The sequence below is a fragment of the Chenopodium quinoa genome, unplaced genomic scaffold (genome assembly GCF_001683475.1).
Source record: "Chenopodium quinoa cultivar QQ74 unplaced genomic scaffold, ASM168347v1, whole genome shotgun sequence".
In the NCBI taxonomy this organism is placed as follows: Eukaryota; Viridiplantae; Streptophyta; class Magnoliopsida; order Caryophyllales; family Amaranthaceae; genus Chenopodium; species Chenopodium quinoa.
In genome coordinates, this window is record NW_018742899.1 from 2043306 (window position 1) to 2062449 (window position 19144).

Sequence of the window (19144 nt, forward strand, 5' to 3'; positions counted from 1 at the left end):
AGCCTCCCCGGCATACCTTATCATTAGTATCAACACTTTGGAAATTTGGGAAATAGGTTTTGCCTGGCTTAGGAGTCGAAGCCGCTCTTCAGCTTGGCGAGAAGGTATATGATGCGGTGGCGCATAAAAACTTTGTCATGGTTGCACTGGACGATATTGGCCCGGAAGCTAAACGTCTAGCCCACAAAGTTGCTAACGAGTATGATAATTTGAAAGAGAAGATTCATGACGAAGTCAAACAACTAGTTAAAATTGTGGGAGAGGGAGCTGAACATCTTGTTTAGATATTAGAGGCTGCTAGGCATTAAGACAGGTTTTTTTTGTCACTTTTTCCTGTCTCGGCCAAGAAAGTGACCTAGATGAATAAGGCAGCATATATATCCCATATATCTTGGTGTATTATGTAGATCATTGTATCAACTATATATGTATGGTTGTGTTCTTTGTTTCATGCTATTATGTATGTGTTTATGCCATTAATTATTTTAATGTATGTCATGGTTTGTTAATGGGAAGTCAAAACCACCTAGTTCCCCTTTATCATTATATATATATATATATATATATATATATATATTATATATATATATATATATATATATATATATATATATATATTATATATTATATATATATATATATATATATATATATATGACCCGATAGAGGAGGTAGCATCGGATACTTAATCAAAACCAATGCTTGTGATGCTAACTATGCTAAATTCCTAGCCATTCTTGCTGCCTCTACTTGGGCTAAGGCTAAAAATTGGAGTGATGTTATCATTAGCTCAGATTCTAAGACAACAATGAAGTGAATTTCTGGAGGGCGAAAAAAAAAAAAGACATATATTTTAACATATCTCATGTTTGCATGGAGTTTCTATCTGGAAACCAGGTGAAGAAACTTCAGTGTATAACCAGGGAGCAGGTCAAGCAAGACAATCTCCTAGCATCCCAAGCTGGTCAGGTGCTTGGTGGGCATGAAGTGCATGCTTTGGAATCTGGCTGACAGCCCTTTTGATGGTAGTACAGGTGGTTTCTTCCCCTGCGTGGGTGTTTTAAGCTCTTTCTTTGTTGAGCCTATGAACTTTATGTATCAACTAGCTACAGATTTTACTTTAACTCTTATGGTCTGTAATAACTCTAACTTAGCTCATTCGGAGCACCCTTAATTAATCTAGCTTTTAAACTTCTTTAATTAAAAAAAATAAAAAAAAAATGATTGATATATTATATTAAGTAAATATATTGCTTCAAAAAAAAAAAAAAAAAAAATATTAGGTAAATATATTTGCCAAGCTTAAGTTTTTATACACTTTGTATAAATTTGTTCAGATTGGGTATAAATTGTGATTTGGGTTAGTACTCTGTAGTTAAATTTCTATTTGCACATATATATTATACGTCTACGGGGTTTGAGTTTAAATGATTTGTTGTGTAAATTTGATAGCTAATTCGTGTCCTGTACTGAATTTTATAGGTTTTTTTTTTTTTTTTTTTTTTTTTTTTTTTTTTTTTTTTTTTTTTTTTTTTTTCTCTTTATACTTTTGCTGATGTGAGACTATTACAAATGAACCACAACTTCACGATGCTATTACAAATAACAACAACTTCACAATGCTATTACAAATGAAAAACAACTTCACAATGCTATTACAAATGAACCACTTCACATTTCTAAATGAAAGCCACAAAAGTGGGATATAAACCACAACCTCACAATGCTAAAGAGAAAGCCACAAAGGGCTGGATGTAAACAAAATTCGATTTAATTAAGTTATATATTGAGTACCATCCCTGAGACTTTATCAATTGACATCCTCGTTTACAATTTATATAAAATTTAAAAAGTGCAAAATATAACATTTGGTCACTTTCCAAACGTCCTTTCCCTTTGCTGAAAGGAGCGCAAGGCTTGGAGGAACTCAATTTCTCCAAATTCCGGTGCGGAAACTTGGGAGAAATATAGCTCGGTTTGGGCTAGCTGCCACATCAAATAATCACTAACACGGAGGCGACCACCAGTTCGTATAAGCAAGTCAGGGTGAGGCCCGCCACGAGTCCATAGCTCTTGATCCAACATGGCCTCGTCGATGGCTTTGGGTTCAACCAATCCAGCCTTGACCTTTTCACAAATGTTCCTAGTAGCTTGCAATATATCTCCAGTCCCAGAATAACATATTGCTAACATCAACTCCAACTTTTTTGTGTGCTTTGTACTTGTTGCATTTTCCACTTGTTTTATAACGTCTTGCAAAGACTTGGGAAGTAGCCATCTTTCTCCGATCATCGACACTTTTATTTCTTTCCTGCAATTTCATAACATGCATGACTGCATGAGCTACATTTACTAAACTGTAAAACGATTCAATTTTACATAATTATTAGCATCATATTATTTGCAAACTAATTACAATTAGGCTTATTAGGGTTCTGCCATAATGGTTAATCATCACCTTATAAAATTCTCCAGATTATTCTCTAAATATCTTTCAAGTTGCCCAAATAATAGATCATTGGCTTCCTGCAATTGATTCAAATGAAAATATAAGTTCATTTTACCTTCTAGAAAAATGAAGCTGGATCAATTATATATAAAATCAATCGTAAAAGTTTAACAATAATACTTCCTTCGTTTTCTTAATTGCACCACTTTTTTTGTTTTTTGGGAATTTGCATATTAATTGCACAATTTTCCTATATGGTATGTTTTTTCACATTTTGGTTATGTTCATACACAAAATTCCCTACCTACCCTTGGTTACATGAGATTACAACCATTATTACCCTTTTTTTTTTTGGAAAGAAACCATTATTACCCTACTTTTTCAATTTTTCATTTGTTTATTTCACATGGGCACTTTTGACATACTCCGATCCATTTTTTACATTTTTTCTTAAATCCCGTACCAATCCAAATAGTGTAATAAAAAAATCGAGGAATTATATCCTAATCATCCCATTTTCAAGTTCAAAAACATATTATCCTTTAAACAAATTTCTACCCGTGAAAAATAAGCTATTATTCATCTTATCAGTTTCAACTAGTACATACCATAATTAGTTTCACATAATTTATTTATATATCAGTTTCAATTTTTTTTAGTAATAATAAACGGTATTATTTGTGAGACATAAAAAATTCGTTTGTTGCAATTAAAAAGAAACTAACAGAGGCAGTATAATAATCGTTGAAATAATCAGAGAAGATATTAAAGGAACACTCACTTGGCCTCTTTGTAAGTTTTTGAAAGAATACATAAAAGTGGTGGCAGTAGAAACTCCCCACTTAAGACAAAGGTCAGCAAAGAGGGTGTTAGATTGAAAGAAGGCATCATAATTTAGAGGTTTTCCTTGAGCCTTAAGCCACCTCCTAGTTCCATCTAATATTATTGCAACATGTTTCGGAATAAGCTCTTTTTCGAGGGTTGCCTCAAGGTATTTTTCATCAATTTTATGGCTCCCATTTTTCCTAACTATAGGTAGCATTGAGGTGCAGTTTGAGAGGTTGTTTTTGGTTGCATGTAAGTAATTGCTATACATTTTAAGGTTTGGCTTGAGCGGGAAAATAGAACTACCACAACCAATTAAACTTTGCATTTTCAAGGGGGGTGTGTATGTGTATGTTTGTTTGTGTGTGGGTGGGGACTAGAGAAGGAGTTGAGATGACCTATATATATAAGCACAATAATAATGGTCGTCACCGAAAAAATAATAATGTGTTATATTAGCCACCTTACGTTTTTGAATTGGTGTATTGAAAGATTCCAAAAAAATACAAAGTAAAACATTTTGTTTAGGTCATCATGTATGTGCTGAATTAGTGCATTTGTCTTGACTTCAAAATAGCAAAAGTTGTATGATGGAATAAAATAATTTAATTTGCTTAAGAGAATATTTAAGTCAAAAGAGTGTCGCCGGTTGTCACTTATGGCAGCCAATCGTAGGGGCAACCATGGTGTTCTATAAAATTTCTACCGTAGTCAAGTCAACTACAATCGACTATGGACGACTACGATCGATTATGGTAAACGTTAATGTATTATTTGTCTAATTTTAGTCGTCTAATTCGAAAACAGAGAAAGCGTGATTTGGGAGGGAATATATGATAAAATCTTTGCCTATATTTTAATTGTTTCAAATATGTAAATAAATAAAAATAAAATCTGAATATAAGGGAGGAATCTTTTTTATAAAAAAAGACATCACCCTAAAAAATATGTTTATTAAATATTGTTTAATATTTTTATCAACAATACATAGTTTTTATTAACAATAGTTTAAGTCCCATGCAACACACGATTTTGCTTAACCTAATTATGAGTTACAATGCTAATTTAACAATAATTTGCAAAATAAAAAAATAACTATGTTTTCAATTGAAACAAAATAACTTGAATTTGTTTTTTTTTTTTTTTGAAAAAATTAAACTTGAATATTATTTATATATTGATGTTGAAAGTTATTTATCATTGTTAGTTTTTATAAATTTAAGAAATTTAATGATTATAGATTTTTATTTTATAATGAAAATTTATGTTAATTACTACCCTTGCAATGTACTTATATATCTCATCCGCCCCTATTTTGTTGGCATACTTTGACTGGCACAATATTTTTTACAAATTTAATTAACTTTTTTTCTTTTTTATGGCAATAGTTAGTGTTCAATTTATATTTATAGATATTGAATAAATAGTGTTATTATTATTACAATTAAATCAATGAGTATATACTAAGTGTCAATCCCGGTTAGAGTGGAAAAAAAAAAATCCAACAAAAACATACAAAGTTTAATTGATAGTATATTCAATTGTAATATATTACCTTATACGTAGTATATATGAAAGATATGTTAAAAAAATTTTGTTTATTACAATATAGAATATACTTCATATATAATTGCCAAAAAAAAGAGATGAAGATTTGGCAAAAAAGGAAAAAAAAAAAAGGCGAAAAAGGCGGGAAATATTCTTGCTTCTTGGTTTCGCCTTTAGTACATAATTATTGATACTTAGTTTTTATAATTTGGGGAGGGCGTACAGGTACAAGTATTGACGTACTTTATAATATATATATATATATATATATGTATATATATATATATATATATATATATATGTATATATGTACATATATATGTATATATGTACATATATATGTATATATGTATATATATATGTACATATATATGTACATATGTACATACATATGTACATATGTACATACATATGTACATATGTGTATATATATATATATATATATATATATATATATATATATATATATATATATATATATATATATATATATTTATATATATATATATATATATATATATATATATATATTATGGATTGTTATAACTTCACAAGAATATTCTTTCTTGTTAAGATTATAATAACGTATATTGTTTAAGTAATAGAATACATCCTTTATAACTATTGTTATCATTAAAGGATATCTATTCTGTCCTTTATTATTATTGTTAACATTATTAAGGAATATATTTCAAACAAATGTTAACAAGAAATAGGTTGAAATGTGTTGATTTGAAACATGTTTACTTCGGTTTGAAAAGAGTTTCTTCTTTATCATAGTAAATGACAAGAGTTGACAAATTGAACCTATGATCAGTATTATATTAAATACCCTAACACATTGGGAATGTCCAATCATTCTTTGGTATCAAATTAAACATAATAAGATCTAAGATGATGATTTGATGAACTAGCTGATTAATGTATTTGTTATTTATAATGAGAAATACCACTTTAACAAAATAAGTATATGATAGAAGTATAAAAATTGAGTATATGATCAATCTCATGCATATAGTACATACCCTAACATATTGGGACTACCTAGTAGTTATTAGGACTGTTTAAGGGCCTTTTTTGTTCATCTTATTTTTACTTATTTCAGGCCTAATAAGGCCATGTTCACTTAACCTTAAAAAGATAATATTGAGTAATTATAATTTCAGTTCAGTTTAATTAATTTCAGTTCATTAAAATAAGTTTAGTTTAGTAAAAATAATTTCAATTCAGTAAAAATAAGTTCAGTTTAATAAAATTCAGTAACTATAAAGAAGAAATATAATAGAAAATTAGTAAAAATAATTCCAGTTCAGCAAAAATAATTTCAGTTCAGTAAAATTAATTTCAGTTCAGTGAAACTAATTTAAGTTTAGTAAAAATCATTTCAGTTCAGCAAAAATAAAGCGAAGTAAACGGGGCCTAAGTCTAAATACGTGCAATTTGGAAATAAGTTTTATAAGTTTAGGTAAGTTAAGATAAGTTCAGATAATTGCAATCAAGTGAATAAAAATCGCTATGCAATCATTTTACATCTAATATATATTATTGCAACAGGTTTTGGAATAAGTTCTTTTCGAGGGTCGCCTCAAGGTATTTTTCATCAATTTTATGGCTCCCATTTTTCCTAACTATAGGTAGATTGAGGTGCAGTTTGAGAGGTTATTTCTTGTTGCATGCAAGTAATTGCTACACATTTTAAGGTTTGGCTTGAGCAGGAAAATAGAGCTCTACCACAAGTCCACAACCAATTACACTTTGCATTTTCAAGGGTGTGTATGTATGCTTGTTTGTGTTAGGGTGGGAAGACTGCGGGCTAGAGGAGTTGAGATGACCAATGATACCACGTTAAAGGATTAACTCAACCAAAAAGTTTAATTGATAATTGAAGCCCAATTCAAGATTGGTTTATATACTCTATCATTGTCAAATCCTTAAAAAGAAGTAAACAGTGTGTCAGCCAATTAATCCTTGAAAGACTACTTCATATAATACTGGAATTATTTTAGACTTTAATCACTTCCACGTATTTAGTGAAGATCAAAAGTAGAATAGTTGACTTATATACAAATTAAAGCTTCATCGTGTGAAGTTGTGAGCAAAAACTTATTTGCACGACCTTCATTTCCAGCTGTATTTTTATTCATGGTATACAACTAATTATTTATACGAGTTAGCCTTAGGATTTAGGAATTACAATTATATTATGCAACTCTTTCGCCATTGTTAACATACCCATTACATTTATTTAGATGGAAACCTTAGAGCTTACAAACAACAAAGCTCAAGAAAATTTGCTGGACGAAATCAAAGAGCTACAACTCTCCCTTCCAAACGAAACATGGTTTGTTTGGCCAATGTACCTCTATCAAGGTTTATGGTGCCTAAGTTATATTTTGGAGGGTATAATCTCATTCAAAACCCACTTTCAAGCTCATGATACTGATATCATTTTAGCCAGTCTACCCAAAACCGGTACAACGTGGCTAAAATCCCTTATTTTTGCCATTGTAAATCGTACAAAATTTTCTGATGATTTCACTCAACACCCACTCCGCACCAAAAATCCTCATGCACTCATCGAACACCTAGAGATAAATGTTTACAAAGAAGTCAATGGAAATAAACCAGACTTATCTGAAATACCCTCACCTCGACTCTTTGCTACCCACGTGTCGTATTTATCACTACCAGATTCTATCAAGAATTCAAAATGTCGAATTGTTTATGTTTGTCGAAATCCTTTTGACACCTTCGTTTCAATATGGCATTTTTTCCTAGAGTTTGAGCCGTGTAAGGGCATTAAACCCGATCTAGTTATGATGGAGAAATATGTAGATAAGTTTTGCTCGGGTGTCTCTCCATGGGGGCCTTATGAAGATCACGTATTAGGGTACTGGAAAGAGAGCAAGAAAAACCAACAAAAGGTGATATTCTTGGAATATGAAGGGCTAAAGAAAGAGCCAGAAGCTCATTTGAAAAGATTGGCTGAGTTTTTGGGTTACCCTTTCTCTGAGGTAGAAGAGAAAAACAATGTAATAAACAAAATAGTTGAGTTATGTAGTCTTAAAAGTTTGAAGGAAATGGAGGTAAATAAGATTGGAAGGCTAAGTACTAAATTTGAGAACAAGATTTTATTAAGAAAGGGGGAGGTTGGAGATTGGAACAAATACTTGACTCCTACATTGGCTAAGCGTATTGAGGAAATGCAAGAAAAACTCAAGAAGGCTGGTTTTTCATCTTCATACTATCAAACTAACTTGATTACATCTTAATTTCCTACGATATGTAGTGGTTGATGCTATGTTAATGTGTTTTTTTTTTTTCTTAATACTTCGTAATTTCTAGTGAGGTTGTACATGCAACCAATAATTTCTTCAGTTATACGAAGTATTTATTTACTGTAACTTGGGTCTTTAAGGGGGCTTCCAAGTTGTAATATTTAATTATTGGTTGGAGCACACAGTTTTACATGCACCATGGTTAAAATTTGCGGTCTACTTTAGTCCATTGATTATTTCTTTACGGAAATTGGGCCTTGGTTTTCTTTTCTATTTTGGAGTAAGGAAGGGACAAGGCACAAGGGAGTGTAGGTTTTTCTATATAGAGTTTTGATTTATGTTCAAGGTGTTTGTTGAAAATTGTAAAATACGTTTTGACTTGTTTATTAGAGTTTTTGATTCAAGTAATTGATTTCGGATTTAAGTTAGGTTTCATGTTAATTTGAGATTAAGAGTGTTATTTCCTCCTATGAACACCTACTCCCTCATTTGTTTTTAGTTTTTATATGTAACAGTATAGTTTGATTCACATATGTCAAGTCATTATTTTGATCATTATAATATATGTTTTTTTTTTTTTTTTTTTTTGAGGCAAAGGGTAGAAGTAGATTAATTAGAGGACAAATTGTCCATGATTACATACGGCATAATCTCAGCAAAACAATGATTAGCCCATACTTGCTCAACCCCGAAGGGGACTACTCTAGCTAAGTGATAAGCAACAAAGTTGCCTTCACGATTGACATGCGACCAAATAACAAAATTAAAAGAAGAACAAGCAACTAAAATATCATCCAGAATACTATCTAAATCTGTAAAATAAATCGAAGGCTTTTCGAGGAGGGCGCCCCCATTACTCACTATGAGAAACGTTTCGTTTCTCACATTGGCAGTTTCGTAAATAAAAGGTACCACTTTAGTCACGGTGGTACAATTTATTTACGAAATGGATGATAAAATTGTACCACTTTAGTCATGGCGGTGCATTTTATTTACGAAACAGCCACTACGAGAAACAAAAACGTTTCTCACAGTGAGTAACAGAGATTTACTGCTTTTCAAGACGATTGATGATGCTTTTGCAGCCCGATTCAATCATAACATTTGACATATTGAAGCATCTGCCCAGCTTGGTAGCAAATCTGATGGCCATAGCTTCAACTATGTCAGGTGGCCAGTAGCCCCGAAGCCTCCTAGTGCCAGCAAAAATAACATCCCCTCTTGAGTTTCGGGCAATAGCACCAAGGCCTATCCACCCTTCCACATTTAGTGAAGCATCACAATTGATCTTTATAAGCTCATCAGGGGGAGCCAGATTTTTGATGCAATTCGTTGCTGCTTTGGCTTACCTCCATATATTTTGATAGTATAAGCATTGTGGTCAGTCAGGAACCATTTAACTCTATCCAAAATCAACTTGTGAGGGGTGTCTTTGTTATTAAAGACTTTATTATTGCGTCTGCTCCAAATTTGCCACAAGAGAGCATAGCATAATTGCCTTTTTCTTACATTAATCTTACCCCACGAGAGAAGTAAATCGAGAAAGCTGAAACTATGGGAATTCTCCACCATGTTTGTGCATTTACTTTCAGCCCACAGGTCACACACAGAAGGACATTCAAAGAGCGCATGGCTTTAAATTTCAGCACTGTTACACCATGGACAGCAATTGGAGTCATTTAAGTGACGATAATGTAGCAACATCTTGACTGGGAGAGTTCCTGTACAAGCTCGCCATAAGAAATGCTTAATTTTTGGGGAGGTGTCAGTTTTCCATATCTCAACCTAGGCTCTATGAAGGTCGTCCAAGTTACACCCTTTGCCAAGAAAATATGCTGTCTTTACAGTGTAAAGCCCAGTGTTGGAGAACCCCAAGTTAGACAGTCATCCACAGGACGCTCACTAAGGGGAATTGATACGATACACTTCATATCCCTCGCATTGAAAAGGGCTCTGATCAGAGTATAATTCCACCCACCACTCTCACTGTCAATGATATCATTCACCGTTGTAACATCCTCCGACTTCTCACTTGAAATAAAACGCCCTGCTTCATCTGCAATCCAAGGATCACTACAAGAATGCAGCTTGATTCCGACGGAAAAAATCCGTTGGAATCATCGGAAATTCCGTCGGAATTCCATCGGAATGAGTCTGTCGGAAAACACTTTGTCGGAAATTCGACCTTTTCCGACGGAATTTCTGTCGGAAGGCTAGTTTTCGACGGAATTTCCGACGGATTTATTTCTGTCGGCGCTGTTTTTGACTTTAATCGACAGTCCGTCGCAATTTTCCGACGGAAAAGATTCCGTCGGAATATACCTCTTCCGACGGAAATTTCCGTCGGAATCTTTAATAAAAAAAAAATATATATAAAAAAAAAACAGCCCCACCCACCTCCCCTACCACCAGCCCACACTACCAGCCCTAGCCTGAACCCACCCACCCATATTACCTGAACCCACCACCAGCCCTAGCCACCTCTAACCCACCCAGACCAACCCACCCCACCCAAACCCTACCCCACTAGACCACCACAACTAACCCCATCTCCACCCACTAACCGTACCCACCCACCACCACCCCACCTAAAACCGTACCGACCTAGTACCCCCACCTTAACCCACCACCACAACCCAGTACCTCCACCCTAACCGAACCACCCAACCACCCAGCCTAATCGAACCACACCCACCACCTTAACCCCCCACTTAACCCTAACCAACCTAAATCCAGATCTACCACCCAAACACCCTCAAACCACAACCACCACTATTACCGGAAATTAACAAAAAAAAATTATATATATATATAAAAACAGAGAAACCACAACCACCACTATCGCCGAAAATAAAAAAATAAAAATAAATAAAAAAAAAAAAAAAAAACAATCACAACCATAACCACATCCACAACCACCACTACTACGAAAACCACAATTACAACCCAACAATTAACATAAAAAAGCAAAAAAAAAAAAAGAGAAAGAAAATTAAAATCAAGAAAACATATCTTAACACTGAAATTGGATGTTAATTTCTCATCGAATTTGGTTTAATACGGCCAAATTCGATCATGAAACCTCCAGATTTTAGAGTTTTCATGATCGAATTTGATCATAAACACCATAATTATTTGCTTGTTGACGAAAACCCGAAACCCTATAGTAATTTGTTGTCGAAAATTTCTGGAAAAAAAAACCAAGAAGAAACAGAGAACGAAAATGAAGAGGAAAGAGAAGAAGGAGAAAGGAAAGAGAAAGGAAAGAAAAGAAGGAGAAAGGTGATGGAGAAAGGAAAGAGAAACGGAAAAGAAGAAGGAGAAGAGAGGAGAGAGAAGGAGTAGAGAGGCAGAGAGAAGAGGAGAGGAGAGAGAAATGAGAAATAAAAGAGGAGGGGGGAATCCGGGTTTTTTAGGTTTTTTTTTTAATTTAATTACATTCCGACGGAATATTCCGTTGGAATATTAATTTTCCAACGGAATATTCCGTCGGAAATTTCCGACAGATTTTAATTCCGTCGAAAATTTTATGTTTCGACGAAATTGAATAATATGTCGGAAATTTCCGATGGATTTTATTTCCGCCGGAAAATTAATATTCCGACGGAATATTCCGTCGGAAAGCCCATAAATTCCGACGGATTTTAATTCCGTAGGGAATCCGTCGAAAAATTCTGACGGAATGTAAATCCGTCGAAATATACGGGATTTCCGACGGGATATCATGTCCGTCGGAAATAGGCCTATTTCTTGTAGTGGATCCTCTCATATATTGATACTATTACCATTCCCCACAAAATAATACCCTCTTTGACAAGAGCTTTCGAGCTCCAAATACTTTGCCAAGCATAACTCCCGGCATAACCAAGGGACGAGTCTAGAAAAGTGGTATTTGGGAAATATTTACCTTTAAACACTCTGGCAAAAAGTGAGTTAGGAACATGAAGGAGCCTCCAAGCTTGTTTTCCAAGCAAAGAAGTGTTAAAAACACCTATATCACAAAAACCTAGTCCACCGACGACACACTTTGGAGCATACAAAGCCTCCCAACTCTTCCAATGTACATGCCTATGAGCTCTGATCTAGATGAACCCCACCAAAACCTTGCCACCATCGAGTGTATTTCTGCAATAATTCCAGTAGGAATTCTATACACACTCATGAGATAAGTGGGAATAGATTGAATCACAGATTTAATTAGGATTTCTTTTCAGGCCCGGGAGAGAAATTTTTCCTTCCAACCACTAAGCTTCTTCCATATGTGGTTTTTAAGAGCGGCAAAGACAGCTTTTTTCGATCTTCCCACAATAGTAGGAATGCCTAGATATTTGGCATGAACATCCACATGTTTCATATTTAAAAGATTCACCAGCTCTTCTCTCTTTGACTGACAAACACCCTTCCTAAATGAGACCTCCAATTTATTGAAATTGATTTTTTTTTCCGGAAGCTGCTTCGTACAAGTTGAGTAAATCAACAATCTTTGAGCATTCCACTCGGTTAATTAGCTCTAACAAACAATAAGTTGTCGTCCGTAAAAAACAGGTGAGGAATACTAGGACGATTCCTGCTAGCACGAACTCCATGTAAAGACTTTAATCATACACGACAAGGCATCGGCAATTAAGATAAAAAGATACGGGGAGAGAGAGTCGCCTTGTTGGATACCTCTAGTAGGCTTAACATCACCGCAAACAAAGCCATTTACAATAAAAGAGTATGAGACCGAAGAGACACATTCCACCACCATATTAACCCAGGGAGCAGAGAAACCCATTTTCAGAAGCAATTTCTCCAATAAACACCATTATACTCTATCTTAGGCTTTGCTCATATCGAGCTTCAAAGCAATAGACCCCTTTTTGCTTCTACTTTGTTTTTTCATAGAATGAAAAATTTCCATTGCTATTAAAGCATTATCAGTAATGACCCTACCCGGGACAAAAGCACTTTGGTTTTCTGAAATGACCAAAGAAAGGATCGACTTTAATCGTCTCACAACTGCTTTAGAAACAATTTTATAAATGACATTACATAAAGCAATAGGCCGGAATTGAGACATTTTGGTAGGAGAATTTACCTTCGGAATAAGAGCAACAACTGTATTGTTTATAGCCTTCAGGGAGATGTCACCATGGAGAATGCTGCAAACATGATTCAAGATATCATCTCCAACTATATGCCAAAAACATTGATAGAAAATGGCATGAACACCATCAGATCCCGGGCCCTTACATGGATGCATATCACATACGGCCTCAAAAATCCCCTCCTTAGAAAATGGGCGAGTCAGGGCTGCATTTTGCTCCAAAGTGATAACTTCCTCCACTGTATCAAGGACCGACTCAACAGCTTTTGTCATGGGGTGGGAAGTAGAAAATAACGTTGCATAAAAATTTGCAGTATCTCCTCAAAGTCATGCTCGTTTTCACTCCAGGCACCATTGGAGTCATAGAGTCCTTTGATTTCATTTTTATTTCTTCGTTGGGAAGCCTTATGATGAAAATATTTTGTATTTCGATCCCTATCCTTAATCTCCGATGCACGCGCGACCGAAGATACCAGGAAGCTTCTTGCCTATCCCATAACTCTTCCAATTTTTTTTTCCAGAGTAGAACACAATTTCAAGTTAGCAGAACTTGGATTCTTCCCTTGAGCCTCCTTCAAAAGCTTCTCTTTGTCCTCAATTTTCCCAATCAGATTTTTAAATTTTTTACCACTCCAAGCCTTCAAAGCTCCTACAAGATATTCAAGCCTGCACATCATCATACCACAAGCGGTTTCATACCAAGTTTCAAATTTTCTGATTTTCCTACCTTTTCTCTTTTTTTTCTTCACACGCTTAGCTCGAAGGAAGATTGGGGTGTGCTCTGATTTGAACCTTACAAGATGTTCTACAGCAGCATCAGGAAACAAGGAGCACCACAAATCCGAGCAACAAAACTGATCAAGTCTTTTTCTCACAACATTATCTTCCTGCAAACCCCTCTCCCATGTGTACCATTGACCTCTATACCCCAAATCCCTCAAGTGGCAGTCCTTTGAAGTCTCTCTAAACTCTGGAATAAATCTCCTTGCACCTTCCACCCCATCCTGCTTCTCTTCATTTCTTAATACTTCGTTAAATTCCCCTCCCACGAGAATCGGCCCTTCATATCCCTCGCATAGTCTTCTAAGCAGAGCCCAAGTCTTGTGTTTACTATTAGAGTAAGGCCATCCATAAATGCCTATGAACATCCACTTCAAGTCTTCACTTGTCTTAACTTCACCACAGATATGATTCTGTGAAAATGAGGAGAGTTCAAAAGAAATCTTCGTACTATCCCAATAGATACAAAGATCCCCCAGACAAACTAGCACTACTTACACCAAAAGCATAATCATAACCAATGATACTTTTTTTATTCTCAGCAGCAACATTATTTATTTTAGTTTCCGACAAAAGACAAGATCCGGACCTAGCTATGAGCACCATTTTTCAAGTGCTCTTACTGCTCGGGGGTTGCCAAATCCCCAGCAGTTCCAACATAAGGGATTCATGGCTGTTCGCGGGTTTGGTTATCACCAAAACCCGCTACTTTCAAAGTCAAGCAATCAACTTGCATATTTTCTGTAATTCGTGTTCTTTTTCCACTAGGCAACTCTTCTTCTTCCGTCTGGTTAAGCAAGTCAGCAGACCTCTTCTTCCGAGTGTTACTTAGGGTGGCCTCAGACATCTCCAAGTCAACTCTTGTAAAGGAATAACATTCCAACCATTAACTTCCCCCCTTCGTTTTCACAGTAGGTTTTACACCCGAGGGATCAATTAATTGCGGGTTATGATGTTCAGCACAAGTTTTATTCCCATCTTCGTAGACTTGATGCATCTTGCTGCCCTGGATAAGTTCTCACCATCAAGCTCTCTGGATTACCTACAGAAACCTTGTTAGAGCCAAAGGCATAGCAAACAGAGAATAGCCTCCTAGCAACCCCTAGTGGGCCTAACTTAACAGCACCTGGATCAGTGTGTATGAGGGTCTGCGCGCACTCTTATTTTCTTTTAACTTCAGTAACAAATTTTTCATATTTTCTCGTTCTGACGCAAAGGTTTTTTGTTTCTTTAATGGAGAAGCTCGTAGGTAAGGACCGTACTGAAAAACAACTTCATCTTTCCCCTCAGCATCCTCATCAGCAAATTTACAGTCTATTTCGAAATGATCGATACGGCCGCAATAATAACAAAATTCAGTCAAACGCTCATATTTTATTCCCAACCACTTTGATGAAGAAGCTCCAGAAGCTATTTTAATCCTCCTATGAAGAGGCTTATCTATTATGAGTTGCACTTTAATTCTCATAACTTCCCCCCAGCCAAGAGGGTCTGAATCATCATATTCAATATTTAAGAAAATCCCCCATACTTTTCCCGATTTCCTTTGTAACCTTGCTATTTCTCTAGTTAAAAGGCACATTCTCAAGCTAAATCCTGAAAGGAGAAGAAGAGAATATGATTTCAGAGGGTTGTTCATCCCCCTGAATCTTCTTAAGAACCAATAGTTTGTCATCGAAAAACCACGCGCTACCTTCAATTACCTTGTTCTTAGCAGATTCACTGAAAAACTGGAACAAAAACAAATTTGAGTCCACCATTCTAATTGCTACATCATCTTTAGCCCTCCAAATCGAAATTAGGGTTCATTTGAAGGCCTCGGTGTTGAAAGGTTTATTTGTCATCAATTTCCCTACAAGAGATAGGGAAATTTGGGTAGCAGAATCATCCTCATTCCAATCGTCAACAACTCCAACAATTGAATCCTCCTCTTCTGATAGTTTAAATTTCTCCCAATCTTTAATAAGGTCCGACTCCATTGATGAAAAGCTAAGGCAAGTAACGTGATTCGACAAACAAAGACACAAACATCAGCAAGAAAGCTTTAATCCCTAAAGCAAGGGACCAGGCACGATAGTTGACGAGGAACCCTAATCGCCAGGGACAAAACCCTCACTCTCCTATCGACCTTTTAAGTTTACTTTTAAATTGGGAAAAATCATTAATATATGTAATTAAATGTTTATTATCAAAAAATATAAAAATTAAAAATATGAAACATATGTTATAGTATATAAGTAAATATCAACAGTGTAAAAGTCAAAAATTACACCTTAAAGTAAATGGATGGAGTATTACATAAGGAATTGCAATTCCATATCAAATCTCAATTCCACCATTACATATTTTCTCTTAATGGTCCTAGATTCCTAGTATGACTTGTTCCTGCCTAGAGCTGTCGATCATTTTGGGCTTCGGGTATTCGAGTAGAATTTATTCATGTCAATGTAGATTAGGTCAACTCGAATCAAGTCACATGTCAAGTTGGTGGACTCATATATATGGGTTAATCGAGTTGGGTCATGTCAGACTGTCAGGTCATGCATGTATCCTATCAGGGTTTGGTTGGGTTCAGGCCAAGTTGACGGTTCGGGTTTGATACGGGTCTTTGGGTCGTGTAAGTTTTTGGTCGGATAATGATTACCGGGAATAATGTGATTCCATTATTTTAAAAACTACTATGTATATCATGATGTATAATTGTTTATATTGATATCATGATATTTTAAGGATGTCTACCATAGAATTTTGACATAAATAAATAAATAAAAAATCACCCAATAAAAAATTAGTATAATGGTAGCAAGGATAACTTAGAATTTTCAAATATTTAACGATAAAACGTACACAACTGGTAGATTAGTAATCATTAATAATTGCTCCAAAGACTTCATCATATTGAGATTGAAGATTTTAAATACTTCAACGTATTTGATGAGGATCAAGGTTGAATAGTTGACTCAGATGTTGACGAGGGATTGAGGATCCGCAAATTTTTTTATGTGGATTCTAAGCTTCATCATGTGAACAGAAAATCATTTGCTGCTTCCGTTTATATTGCAGTGGTTAAGGTCCGTTAGTATTTTTTATTTTTTTTATTTTTTATTTTTTATTCTTAGGTAATGTGTAGGGGTTCCGAGCATGAGTGTCTTGAGCGGAGTAATCGATCATTTAAGTTCCCTGAAAACAAGAAGTTCCAAAAGTTGGTGTTTCAATACAACTACTAGGGTATTATATTATTTCTAAGACATGCATAAAATATTAATTTGTTGTAAATAATAAGACACGGAGATAGTATATACAAATTAAAAAAATGGTTATATTGTGGGTTTTGTACGTGATGTGTATTAAACCCCAATTATTTAATCACTAGTTATCATGTAACTGTTCATTTAGTAAAGTATCTAACAACAACGGATTAAGGGCTCAATTTTAGAATGTTGCAAAAGGTTATTGTTATTATTAGCAATAATTTTCGGCCCACCTCTAAATAAATAATTTACTATTTGTGCGATTTAGCCTTAGCCCTTAGGAGTTGGTTATAATGTTATATAATGTAAGTTTTTTCCATTATTGTTAAGACACCCATTTTATTTATTTAGATGGCACCCTTAGAGCCCACCAAAGCCAAAACTCAAGAAAATTCGGAAGACGAAATCAAAGAGCTACAACTATCCCTCCCAAAAGAAACATGGTTTGTTTGGCCAATGTACCTCTATCAAGGGTTATGGTGCTTAAGTTATATTTTTGAGGGAATAATTGCATCCAAAACCCACTTTCAAGCTCATGATAGTGATATTATCTTAGCGAGCCAACCTAAAACCGGTACAACATGGCTAAAATCCCTTATTTTTGCCATAGTAAATCGTAAGAAATTATCTGATGATCTTACTCAACACCCATTTCACACCAAAAATCTGCATGAACTCATCTCACATTTAGAAACAACAGTTTACCAAAAAGTCAATGAAAAACAACCAGACTTGTCTAAAATACCCTCACCTCAACTCTTTGCTACGCACATGTCGTATTACTCACTGCCAGATTCGATCAAGACTTCAAAATGTCGGATTATTTGTGTTTGTCGAAATCCTTTAGAAACTTTATGAAAATCATGTGTTGAACTACTGGAAGGAGAGCAAACAAAATCCAGAATAGGTATTATTCTTGGAATACAAAGGCCTGAAGAAGGAACCAAGAGATCATTTGAGAAGGTTGGCTGAGTTTGTGGGTTGTCCGTTTTTGGAGGAGGAAGAGGAAGGAAAGGTTATAGATGAGATAATACAACTTTGTAGCTTTAAAAGTTTGAAAGAGATGGAGGTCAACAAGAGTAGTAAGGTTATATCAAGATTTGAGAACTAGGCTTTCTCTAGGAAAGGTGAGGTCGGAGATTAAACCAATTACTTAACTACTACGATGGTAAAACAATTTGATCAAATGCTAGAGAAGCTTAAGATGGCTGGTTTTTCTTTTGAATACTATCAAATGAACTCATGATTTGGAATCAAGTTATAGACCGGATCGAATAAGTGATCTTGTTTTACTCAAGCTAGATCTTTCCAAGGGTGGCTGATGTTTTCTTTATTTCTTTTTTCAATTTATGTTATTTAGGTACCATTATATTCTTGCTTCATAGTTCAGTTTTGAGGTTATTTGAAAAAGCTTATGTATTGCTATTTTCCAATTATTGCTTTCTACTTCAATTCAGTTTTTTCCCAAAGGTCAGTGAAAATTTACAAGGATACAAGTTAGACGTATGCTTCGGTAGAGATCACTATTTCGAATTGGCTCAACTTGAGTCTGAATTGTTCACGATTGTTAAAGCTCAACTTGATCAAAACTCGGTCAAACATCGACTCAGTAAAGCTTTTGGCTCTACTTTGGGTTTGGCTTTAGACGACCTTATGAGCAAAGCTCAACTCGAGAGCTCGTGAACGAGCTTATCTATCCTTGTATGAGTTGTATCGCATAAACGGAGTTCTTAAGATCTTTGGGTCCTTATGTTGAGTTATTGGTCTAGATTCTAGTTTCACTTTATTTGGGCCTTTGTTTCCTTCTCTTATTTTGGAGCAAAAATTAAAGTACGTAATGTTGGTTTGTAATAATAGAGTTTGTCTTTTATTCTCAAAGTTTGTTGAGAAATGGTAAAAGTTTTGACTTTCTTTTTAGAATGTC

General features: G+C 34.8%; 2 protein-coding genes and 1 pseudogene across 2 annotated transcripts; 2 read left to right on the top strand and 1 right to left on the bottom strand.

The window, feature by feature from the left end:
• Positions 1 to 1483: 1483 nt before the first annotated feature.
• Positions 1484 to 3629, bottom strand: LOC110726992 (dehydrodolichyl diphosphate synthase 2-like). The gene is made up of 3 exons (XM_021906528.1): positions 3231 to 3629; positions 2459 to 2526; positions 1484 to 2311 (listed from the first exon to the last, which is right to left on the bottom strand). Exons 1-3 carry the CDS (start codon positions 3600 to 3602, stop codon positions 1873 to 1875), a joined length of 879 nt encoding a protein of 292 aa, XP_021762220.1. The 5' UTR covers positions 3603 to 3629; the 3' UTR covers positions 1484 to 1872.
• A 3442-nt stretch (positions 3630 to 7071) lies between these two features.
• Positions 7072 to 8620, top strand: LOC110726993 (cytosolic sulfotransferase 13-like). Its single transcript, XM_021906530.1, has one exon. The coding sequence runs from the start codon at positions 7072 to 7074 to the stop codon at positions 8092 to 8094; it is 1023 nt and encodes a 340-aa protein (XP_021762222.1). The 3' UTR covers positions 8095 to 8620.
• An 8951-nt stretch (positions 8621 to 17571) lies between these two features.
• On the top strand, positions 17572 to 19045 carry LOC110726994 (annotated as a pseudogene).
• The last annotated feature ends 99 nt before the right edge of the window (positions 19046 to 19144 follow it).